This window comes from Camelina sativa, chromosome 11, assembly GCF_000633955.1.
Source record: "Camelina sativa cultivar DH55 chromosome 11, Cs, whole genome shotgun sequence".
Classification (NCBI taxonomy): Eukaryota; Viridiplantae; Streptophyta; class Magnoliopsida; order Brassicales; family Brassicaceae; genus Camelina; species Camelina sativa.
The window spans coordinates 46,479,486-46,490,725 of record NC_025695.1 but is presented as its reverse complement, the minus strand read 5'-3'; the positions used below and the strand labels follow the sequence as shown (position 1 = coordinate 46,490,725).

General features: G+C 36.2%; 2 protein-coding genes across 2 annotated transcripts in view; one reads left to right on the top strand and one right to left on the bottom strand.

Annotated features, from left to right (window-relative positions):
* On the bottom strand, positions 2,643-7,022 carry LOC104726761 (ABC transporter A family member 12). Its single transcript, XM_010445692.2, has 15 exons — positions 6,920-7,022; positions 6,425-6,835; positions 6,196-6,328; positions 6,005-6,124; positions 5,754-5,869; positions 5,513-5,671; positions 5,108-5,396; positions 4,928-5,011; positions 4,511-4,848; positions 4,160-4,360; positions 3,951-4,060; positions 3,786-3,870; positions 3,554-3,682; positions 3,351-3,456; positions 2,643-3,249 (listed from the first exon to the last, which is right to left on the bottom strand). The coding sequence occupies exons 1-15, from the start codon at positions 6,989-6,991 to the stop codon at positions 2,861-2,863; spliced, it is 2,742 nt and encodes a 913-aa protein (XP_010443994.1). The 5' UTR covers positions 6,992-7,022; the 3' UTR covers positions 2,643-2,860.
* The window catches only part of LOC104726762 (ABC transporter A family member 11), a 4,962-nt gene continuing 1,037 nt past the window's right edge, over positions 7,316-11,240 (top strand). The window contains exons 1-12 of the mRNA XM_019232135.1: positions 7,316-7,710; positions 7,870-8,101; positions 8,176-8,537; positions 8,640-8,735; positions 8,831-9,031; positions 9,126-9,285; positions 9,588-9,814; positions 9,977-10,094; positions 10,177-10,253; positions 10,344-10,433; positions 10,582-10,725; positions 10,816-11,122. Of these exons, the coding sequence (XP_019087680.1) occupies positions 7,342-7,710; positions 7,870-8,101; positions 8,176-8,537; positions 8,640-8,735; positions 8,831-9,031; positions 9,126-9,285; positions 9,588-9,814; positions 9,977-10,094; positions 10,177-10,253; positions 10,344-10,433; positions 10,582-10,725; positions 10,816-11,122 (2,383 nt within the window). The 5' untranslated portion in view covers positions 7,316-7,341. The remainder of the gene's footprint in view (positions 7,711-7,869; positions 8,102-8,175; positions 8,538-8,639; positions 8,736-8,830; positions 9,032-9,125; positions 9,286-9,587; positions 9,815-9,976; positions 10,095-10,176; positions 10,254-10,343; positions 10,434-10,581; positions 10,726-10,815; positions 11,123-11,240) is intronic.

Below are 11,240 nucleotides of genomic sequence, written 5' to 3'. Positions count from 1 at the left end.
AGGTGTCCACTTAGTCATTATCATAGGAATTCCCACAATATTCCACATTCCTCTAGTCAAAATTCTTTGTATCATAGCTTCACTATGTACCCTGAACTTCATTGTTGAGTCATTAACCACAAAAACATCAATGGGAGAAGATTTATCCCCTAGACGCCAGATCTTGTTCACAATCCTGTGAATCTTCCCCACATGAGGTGCCCAAGCATTCAAAAACTTTCCGATTAAGAAATCCTCCCAAAGTGGCTTTGTATCCACAAATACCTCCCTTGGTACAACGACTCTGTCCTTCCCATCCACTTGAGAGACCACAAACTCTTGCTTCGTAAAAGAATGTTGCTGAACTGCTCTCACCCATAACTTCTTATCAACCTTCACCGTGTGTTCCTTTTGTATCGTCCTGAGAGCCGGGAAATCTTGCTCTGAAACAAAACTCGCCTTAGATGAACAACTAGCAGCTACCCCCAAATTCAAACTATCCCTCGGAAGAATAGATCCCAGACTCCCCAAGACCACCGGAGACCCTGACAACGGTGGCGGATTCGCCAAAGACATCGAACGTGCAGACCAAGCAAAAAATCCTAATCGCCTAAAAAATCACCATCCACCTCAGAAAGAAAAGAAAGATATCACCCTCAATATTTATTTTCCATCTATGTACGTTTGGTCATTCCCTAATCTTACTCTTGTGTGAAAAAAGCTCATATTTACTACTAGTAGTACTCATTAGCTAGTAGTCAGTGTGATATACTCTTGGGTAATAGATAAATTGGCTTCTTACTAATGAAGTCTGTGAAGTCTGTCTTTTATTACAGATTACTTTTCATTTTTGTCATCTTCTCAATTAACACACCAGTTAGCTTTCCAACGTACACTTGACCCATTCCTGTTTGCTTTCTTTGATTGAACTCAATGGACAACACACTCCACATGCTTATTTCCCTTCCAAAAACAAGTTTTAGTCCAAAGAATAAGAGACATTTTATTATAAACAAATTAAATGGAACAGAGAAGTTTTGTTTTAGAAAGTACTCATAACAGTTTAAGCTGGTTTGTGAATCATTTGGTATCACTTTCTTAATAAAATTTTGAGTCATTTAGTTATCGATTCCATTGTTTATTAGTTTCCATGAGTTTTCTGAAACAACCGTTTCTATTTGCCAAAAGCTCTGCAATATATATTCTCGTAAGACTTTTTTTATAAATAAATTGGTAATTTAAAAGGATTACATATATATATATATAATGTTGCATGGAAACTCTTTTTAAGGTACGTTTCCCGTTTTCGAAACGTTTCAGAAACAGAAACTCGTGGAAACACAGAAACACGATTCCTAAAAATCTATGTTTGGAAACACGATGGAAACTCCGTTTTCGTTTTGGAAACACGACATAAACTTTTTCTTAGATTAGAAACCTAATAAATAAAATAATTTAAAAATCTATATTCACAATAAATATAAATATATAATATTATTAGTGTTTTAATTCAACTATTTAATATTTATGTTTTGAGATTGTGTTGTTTTATCTATTTCTTTTGATATAGGGTTTATGTTTGGTGTTATATTATGTATACACATATATATCAAGATATATATATATATACATATATTTCCAAAACGTTTCCATTTCTTAATTTTAGAAAAATATCGTTTCTCGTTTCCGAAACGTTTTGCTTCCGCGTATCCGTTTCCGTTTCTATGCAACCTAATATATATATATATATATATATATATATATATANTTGGAAATCATTACATAAAGTGTAATAGGTGCCCAGATGGTCTGTTATAATTTTNATTTCCAAAACGTTTCCATTTCTTAATTTTAGAAAAATATCGTTTCTCGTTTCCGAAACGTTTTGCTTCCGCGTATCCGTTTCCGTTTCTATGCAACCTAATATATATATATATATATATATATATATATATATATATATATNCATTACATAAAGTGTAATAGGTGCCCAGATGGTCTGTTATAATTTTTTTTTTCTTACAATAGGTTCTCATGTAAAAGATACAATACGTCTTTGACTACAAGAAAGACACAAAAAACAATTGAAAAATATATTCATGAAAACAAAATAAGAAAGAGAGTCTATTAATAGAACAAAGACTACACGTACGCGAGAGTAAACTAAAAAAAAAAATCAATAATAAAAAGGAACCAGCAGAAAATTTAAAGTTTAAACATTTTTTTTTCTTTCTTTTTGTACAAACAACTTTAAACCTTCCTCTTGTGATGTTTTAATGAAAAGTAAAAACATTACATGTGTCATATAAGTTAGGCAACATAAGTTCATTAATTATCTAAGCACTACCAAAACAAGTCTAAACCACAAGAATCTTTAGTTTAACACACATGAAGCTATGTTTCTTAAGTTTCTCCCAAGACCTTAGTTTCCCCAAAGACATTTTGGTGAGTAAATATTAAACACCAAACTTACCATCTATCCATTTTTAAAATGTCTCATTACAAACTACAAACAATATGTTTTGAAAAGGTGTTAAATAACCAAACCAATCCAAGTATTATCTCTATATTCTTTTTTACAGCCGTTGTGTATTCCTCTAACATTTACAATAATTATTTTCTCTAACGAAAAAGAAATATATTAAATTTTTGTGCTTCTCAAATTTTAAGTTATATACACACAGAATATATAAATATGTCCCGTAATTTAACATGAAGTGTTGCTTTAGAGCATATGACCCAACCTTTGCAGAACTCTTTGCTACCGCAACTCTACCCTCAACACTAAAGAACTATTAACAAAATGGTGATAAGTTTGCGTGTGTCTCAAGGCATAAATTTTTGATCCAAAAAAAGAGAACCCTATAAATGAAAATAGCTTTTAAGACAAGGAAATAAAAGCTTGAGCAGTTCTAGCAACTTTAATGAAGACATCTTCGAGAGTTGTATCGGAAAGTCCCCAGGCAAAGACTGTGAAGTTGGATTTGGCCTTTTCAACAGAGCGAAACACCTCAGCAATCCGAACCTCTTGCTTTGGGAGCTCGAATTTCTGAGTACCAGCAAGGTGATATATCTTCTTTGCGTTGGAAGAGACAGATTTAACCAATCTCTCTACCTCTTCCTCATGTTCTGAAGATGTTGTCATCGTGAACACGTATGATCCACCATATCTGCTTTTCAGTTCCTTGGAGTTTCCTATGCATTGCAAGCCTCCATCTACGAAAATTCCCAATCTGTCGCATAGAAATTCGGCTTCTTCCATCGAGTGAGCTGGAAATTAATGTTGTCTTAATGTTAAAACTAAGTTTATTTTAGGAGGCATATATATACTCAATTAGATTCCACAAGTTAAGAAACTAATGTATGTATACTTGTGAGAATTATTGCTGTGTTTTGTTTTGCACGCTTGATCACATCCCATAAGTTCTTCCTCGAGGCTGGATCAAGTCCTGTGCTTGGCTCATCCATATAAACCACCTAGTTTAGAGAGACGACTGAGGGTTTGTAAGTATATAATAAACTTGAGCCATTGCTTGAAAAAAATCACACAACGTACTAACAAGAATTTACGTACCTTAGGGTTCCCGATAAGCGATATGGCCACGCTAAGCCTCCTTTTCATACCTCCGCTGTAATTACCAGCAGGTTTATCGCCAACTCCTCCATCGAAAAGGCTGACACTTTTGAGAGATTCATCCACAGCCTTGAAATGATCATATATATATCCATGAATTATCATTGTCTTCAAGAATAACAACACATAAGATATGATAAGACAAAATCAGCAAGGTGTTGAACATATATACGTGTGTCAGACTAGAGCCCTTTATATTTTTAAGTCGCCCGTAAAAGAGAAGATGTTCCCTTCCTGTTAGCGTCTCCCAAAGCAGGCTGAAACCAACATGAGTGCATAAAAAGCAAAGCTTGGTAATGAAAAACAAAATTCAAAATTTATCGAGAGGATGATGTACTCATGTTGTGGGCATACGCCCATGCTCGTGTAGACTTTATTCATATCTTTGCATATGTCCAAACCCTGAACCAAGGCTGTTCCAGATGACGGTCTGAGGAGCCCCGTCATCTAGTGCAACAGAAGAAAATACAGTAGTAGATTACAAAATCTGTTACTCGGAAACGTTTGTTTAATTTGCAAAACTTAAAAATACTGATGAAGACTAACCATACTGATGAACGAAGTTTTACCAGCGCCATTAGGTCCAAGCATGCCGAAGCATTCTCCTAAAGGCACGCTTAGATACAACCCTCTTACTGCCATTTTTGGCGGGTTACCATCTCTACCTGGATACACCTTTTTTAGGTCGTCACACAAGATCGCATGCCCTGTGCTACCTTCATTCCTTAATTTTTGGACCTTTTCCCTCTGATTATTTTTGTTTATATATATATATATATATATATATATATATATATATATAATTTTATTTTTGGTCAGAAGGGCTTTGAAATTAGAGAAACATGGATAGAAAAAAAAAAGAAAAAAAAAAAAAGAAAGACTTGACTTCTTCCATACCTCTTGAGTGACATCAAGTTTTTCCATATCTATGAAGACTTTTTTAGAATCCAGCCTTTGCACAGTAGGCCTCCTTGGTAGGGAAGAAGGTTTCTTGAAAGGGTTCACCAAGAAAAAGAAAGGGGACTTTCCGGATGAGAAAACCTGGTCGATATAGAAGGCTACAATGAGAGCAAGAAACCACTCTACTGACATGATATAGAAAATTTCACTCATTCCGCTATCGCTGATATCTTGCCACTTCATCCCAGTTCCACGGGAGGCATATTGCGAGAACTCATACAACCCGCGGTATAGAGAAAATCCGGGATACAACTCCAAGCCAACAATATAATCTTCTGCAAATACATTGTAAGTAATAATAACCATGAGCATTTTTTTTTCTTTCTTAAAGCTAAGGTTACGTTGTTGACTTACCGGGGAATGATTCACTTTCAATCAGCTTTTGGAAAAGAAAGCTGCCTAAGAGCCCAGTTCCGTAGACCAGTATGTAAGCAACGACTACAATTAAGCCATACAAGAGAGAGAATCCATTCAAATTTCAACAATGGCATGTCTTAAGAGGAGATATTCATCAAAAAATGTGATGTTGAGTACCTGTTACAGTCTTAACCTTTGCGAATATCGTAGAAAATAGAAAGGCAATGGAGATTTGCAGATTTAAGTAGATAAAATAGAAAACGAACTGAATGCTATAGTCATTGAGGCGGAAGAACCTGAGTCCTATAGCAGACCCGAAGCTCACCAAAGTAATAAGATACAACATAGATATGGTGAGAAAATAGGCATATGAAATCATCCAATATGGACCATTGCCTAGCCCGTGCATTTTCATTATAATTCTTAGACGCTCTTGTTTCTCATACACCAATGATGTCAAGATCACCTGCAAGATTTATTTGCATCTTGCTATTACATTCTATGGGGTGGTTTAATGTCACACACACACATATATATATATATATATATATATATGTATATATATACTGTAAGAAAACTTACGGGGAACAAAAGAAGAACAACCCAAGTGAAGAAAAGTGGGCCAAGCATGGAGGAAATGTCTTTATTGTTTTTAGTTTCTTGTTTTGGAACTTCTTTGACAAACTCAAATAATATATTTGTCCCTAAGCCTTTTAGAAATTTAATATAAGCATTTGAAATCTGCAAGGAGAGAAATACGTAGTAGCACGATGAGAGAATATGTCTTGAGAGTACATGATCACCATTTAGTGTTATTTTTTACCAGATTGATAGAGCGGGGAACTCGGAGCAGCTTTACTGTCAGATCATCAGTGTAGGTTGAGTTATACCATATGGTCACATTGAAGTTTTTCCTATCCGTGCTCATGAGATCGTATGCTAAGGCAACGAAAAAGGCACAGTCACACTCGGATGTTTAACATGGTAGGTATGTTTGTGTGTGCCTCATAAAATTAATTTCAAACCCATATATAAGATAAAGTCATGAAATTAAAAGACATAATTTAACAAAACCTGCAGCGACCTCATTTGTCATCCCCGCAGGGTTTCCCCTCCAACTACCCTTGTAAAGTTCATCATTGACCTCTATAGAGTTATTTCTCCAGAGACATAACCCTTGAACACACTTCACATCTGTGATAATATATAATCTATCAAAGTGAAGAAAAATGCATTTCTCACGTCAAGAGCCATGTCAAAAGTACCTGTATGAAATTTTCCGATCGAGAGTGGCAATGTGGAGTTTGCACTGCACGAGGGTTGGATACTGTAAATAGGGATATCATCACCAATCCCTGGGTCTTCATAATTGTCTTTGCCTGCTGAAACTGTTGAACCCTGAAAGCCATGATGATCACTCGAGTAAAAGAAGTGGTTACGTTGAGAGATAATGAGAATCATGCAATGCACTCAGGGATAGAGAGAGACATATACCAAAACGTTATTGGCTAAAGTAGGCAAGAGGTTGGAGGAATTAACCACAAAGGAAGTGGTGAAGATATTCGCGGATAAAGCTTTTCCAAGGGACAATTTATCACCAGTGACAAGTATCGTTACAGGACAAGATCCTGTTACTCTGCATGACTTGTCAGGGAGGTCTCTGTAGGAAAAGAAATCGGCCTTAACAGAACGGAGTTCATCTTGTGGAATCTGCAACATCGGAGGCAACAATGGAGGGTTTGGGATGGCACAATTGACACCAAGTAAACCAGCGTTGCTTCCACAATCAGACATATCAGAGATACTCTTCATCAAAGAATCAAGAACCTTTTGAATTGCCAGCAGAATTAAGCAGAGGAAAAGTGGAACCAGGATGAGCCGGACATTCGTCCATATGTGTTTCCTCTGCCATTTCAGGGTTAGATCGCTCCTTGTTCAACACAAAACACTTTTATTTCTAAGAAACTTAGGCAATATAAAAAAACATACCTGGTAGGTTAAGTTCTTCCTAAGTAACGCATTGGCTTGCGTCCAAAAACTTGCCGGACTAGGATTCACCATTGATGAAGAAACAAAATAATCTCACTTCGTGTTTTTTTTTTTTCTTGCCAATTGAATAATAGTTTCTTCTTTAAACTTTGATAAGGTTATTTTTAGTGCGAAAGAAATGTGGTCCCAATTGAATGCAAGAAAAAAAAATGTGGTCTCAATTTTACACAATTTTCAAGCTACGGATGAAATTTAGTCAACCTAAAAAAAAGTGGAAACAAAAGATGGATTGCTTTTTTTTTTTTTTCTTTCTTTTTTTCTAATATTAGTATGTGCGATGCGGGGGTGGGGGGCACCTATTAGAAAATAAATTTGGTATTCCTAAGACAAATTTATTTCAAAAAGAAAGAAAGACATTGATAATGATTTTGCAAGAAGGCTTGCCGCTTCTCTACCAGCAGTTCACGGCGTTGTTTACGAAGAATCTATTGCTTTCATGGCGAAACAAGAGAGCCATGTTTCTTCAAATATTCTCTTCGTTCTTCTTCATCCTTCTCATATTTTGTATAGAGGAAGCCATGAAGGCAAGCGAAGCATCCTCATCAGCGTACAAGAATGTCACTGATCCTACACTAATGGTTTTCCCGCCGATTCTTCCTTGTGAGGACAAGTTCTTTGTGGAGCTCCCTTGTTATGACTTCGTGTGGAGTGGGAACCAAAGTCGTCGCGTGAATGATATAGTCTCTGCAATTATGGCTAACAATCCAGGGAGACCAATTCCAACCAACAAGGTAACACGCATATTACGGTGCCTACTTTTTTTTTTTTTTTTTGTTAAGATTATGCATGTGACTATTATACAAGTACCCCTATCCTAAGAATTCTATGAGATTTTGGTCCATTATTTACGGATTTAATTGTAAATAATGTGTTGGATTTAATATGTTCAGGTTCAATCATTCAAGGAGCCAAACGAGGTAGATGCATGGCTTCTTTCACATCCGTTGCAAGTTCCAGGAGCTTTACATTTTGTGGAAAGGAATGCTACAGTAATCAGCTATGGTATTCAAACAAATTCGTCCGCAGAGAGAAAACGTGGTCAGACTGAAGATCCAACGTTTAAGTTCCTTGTTCCTCTTCAAGTCGCTGCAGAGCGTGAAATCGCAAGGTCCTTGATTGGAGGTATACCATTCTTGGATCTCTGAGTACTACCGATTAATTCTTTACCGGCCAACACAAGTTTTTTTTTTTTTCAGATCCAAAGTTTAGTTGGAGTTTTGGATTTAAGGAATTTGCACGTCCAGCTATCATAGGTGAAAGTGTCTCTGCAATCTCAGTCATGGGACCTGTGTTCTTTCTTGCTTTCTCCATGTTTGGTTTTGTTCTCCAACTCGGTTCCCTTGTTACCGAGAAAGAGCTAAAACTTCGGCAGGCAATGACAATGATGGGTGTTTATGATTCTGCATACTGGTTGTCATGGCTCTTATGGGAAGGAATCCTTACCTTTGTCTCCTCACTTTTCTTGGTCCTCTTCGGAATGATGTTTCGGTTTGAGTTTTTCTTGAACAACAGTTTTCTTGTTGTCTTCCTACTTTTTTTGCTTTTTCAGTTTAATATGGTACGTAAGTATGACCCTTCATGACATTCTAATAATTAACTTTCTAAGATGTTCCTGCATAGATCATGCAATTTTATGTTATCTTGTTTATCATGTTGCTAGATTGGCCTTGCATTTGCGATATCATCTTTCATTAGGAAATCATCTTCAGCAACAACTGTCGGTTTCCTTGTGTTTCTGATTGGTTTTATAACACAGGTTTGCATGGTTTCTCTAGCTAAAATATATAGTTAAATTGGTTTGTCAAATTAAAATCTTAAAATTCTTTTACTTAGTTGCAATTCTGACTACAGATTGTATCAGCTACTGGATTCCCTTATTCCAGCGCATATGCAGTTTCTCGCCGGGTGATGTGGTCTCTTTTTCCACCCAACACCTTTTCTGCGGGCCTTAAGATTCTTCTTGATGCAACCTCAACTCCCACAACCCCTGGAATTAGTTGGAGTAAAAGAGCCGTATGTGAAGGGAACCAAGCAACTTGTGTAATTTCTATTGTATGTGGTCACTCAAAATAAATTTCACTACACTAGTATTTACGTTGTCTATTAACATTCTCAAACATCTTTTTCTTTTTTTTTTCTTTGGTAGAACATTGTATACCAGTGGCTTCTTGGGACATTCCTGTTCTGGTTTGGTCTGGCTATCTATTTTGACAATATAATTCCCAACGCATCCGGTGTAAGAAAACCAATCTTCTACTTTTTCGCACCTGGTTATTGGACTGGCAAAGGAGGCAACAAAGTGGAAGGTAATTTCTCCTCCCTCCCCCGGGCACTTAAGAAAAATACTTCCTCCGTTTCAAAATATAAGATGTTTTAACTAAAGCACGCAGGTTAAGAAGTCTTTACTTTTAACAAATTCAACCAATCAGAAACAATATTGCATAATATAAAATATTAAACTAATCTAAAAGTTGCATAGAAAATTGAAAACATCATATATTATGAAACAAAAAACTTCTCTTAAACATCTTATATTTTGAAACGGAGGGAGTATATTATATTCTTTGTGTCGGGAAACATAAGTATAACATGTTTCTACACTTTACAGAAGGTAGCATTTTTAGCTGTATTGGTTCTGTTCCACCTGTGGAGCATCATACGCCAGAGGACAAAGACGTGCTTGAAGAAGAGACAGAAGTTAAACAACAAGCAATGGATGGAATAGTTGATCCTAACATTGCAGTCCAGATACATGGTCTTGCGAAAACATATCCTGGAACAACAAAGCTTGGATGCTGCAAATGCACGAAAACTTCGCCTTTTCATGCTGTAAAGGTATTTTCTATAAAAAAAAAATTGTTCAGTCCATTGCAAAATTTAACATGGTAGTGCGTGTGTGTTCTATGCCAAGGTTATTGAACAAGTTCTAGTGTTCATTGTCCCTCGTGATATCCAACATGCAACAATGGGTAATTAATTCATTGAAATATGCTTTAGGGTTTGTGGTTGAATATTGCCAAAGATCAGTTGTTTTGTCTTCTTGGACCCAATGGCGCAGGGAAAACAACTTCTATTAGTTGTTTGACTGGCATTAACCCAGTTACTGGTGGTGATGGTAAGTATCTGTTAGACTTAAGCAAGTTCTCGAAGCATTTTTAACCGTTCTAATAAGATCCATTTGATTTTACTTAAAACAGCTCTTATTTATGGAGACTCCATAAGAAGTTCGGTGGGTATGTCTAACATTCGTAAAATGATAGGAGTGTGTCCCCAGGTAAGTCAGTTTCATAGGTGTTTCTAGCGTTGTCTCTTACACAATAATCTCTTACCCAATACTTTTTCTTTTTTTTTTTTTCTTTAACAGTTTGATATTCTTTGGGATGCTTTGTCTAGTGAAGAGCACCTCCACCTCTTTGCTAGCATCAAAGGGTTGCCGCAAGAATCGATCGAATCGGTACATCACCGAAAATAGTATAAGATTTACTTTTCTTTTTACGTACGGCTGCGAAGATGTTTAATGATTTTATTGAAGTTTCTGGTTTATATATAATATGCAAACTTATCGGTTTCTTTTGCTTAAAATTTTCACTTATGTTATATAGACTGCTGAGAAGTTACTGGCGGACGTAAAACTGACTGGATCGGCGAAAGTTAGAGCAGGAAGTTATAGTGGTGGAATGAAACGTCGACTCAGTGTTGCAGTAGCACTCATTGGTGATCCCAAGCTGGTCTTCTTAGATGAACCGGCATGTCGAGTTGACACATTCTTGTTTAATTATATTGTTACACATAAAATCAGTTTTAAGATTGGTTGTGTAATTTTACATGGATTGTAGACAACTGGAATGGACCCTATCACGAGGAGACATGTGTGGGACATTATACAAGAGTCAAAGAAAGGTCGTGCCATTATACTAACAACGCATTCTATGGAGGAAGCTGATATTTTAAGTGATCGAATAGGGATCATGGCTAAAGGCAGGCTCCGTTGCATTGGGACCTCAATCAGGTTAAAATCCCGCTTTGGCACGGGATTTGTTGCTACCGTTAGCTTCATCGAAAGCAAAAATGACAATAACATCGCTACTGGAGCTTCGCACGAGCCATTGAAGAAATTCTTCAAAGAGGTACATACACTCAAAAGTATACTAGCAACCATTTTCTTTTTTTGTCGTCAAGCAACATTTTTTTTTTTTGGGTGCTAATATAACGTTTAGGTGCCTAAGCAAATTATATAATTTTTTTTTTTTTTTTTTTTTTG

What these genes read in the sequence shown, in the direction of transcription:
- LOC104726761 (XM_010445692.2), bottom strand. Translation starts at nt 6,991, where the DNA reads ATGGTGAATCCTAGTCCGGCAAGTTTTTGGACGCAAGCCAATGCGTTA. An exon ending in GACAAATGAGGTCGCTGCAG is followed by an intron (nt 5,870 to 6,004) that starts GTTTTGTTAAAT and finishes TCGTTGCCTTAG; the next exon opens with CATACGATCTCATGAGCACG. An exon ending in TGAAAGTGAATCATTCCCCG is followed by an intron (nt 4,849 to 4,927) that starts GTAAGTCAACAA and finishes ATGTATTTGCAG; the next exon opens with AAGATTATATTGTTGGCTTG.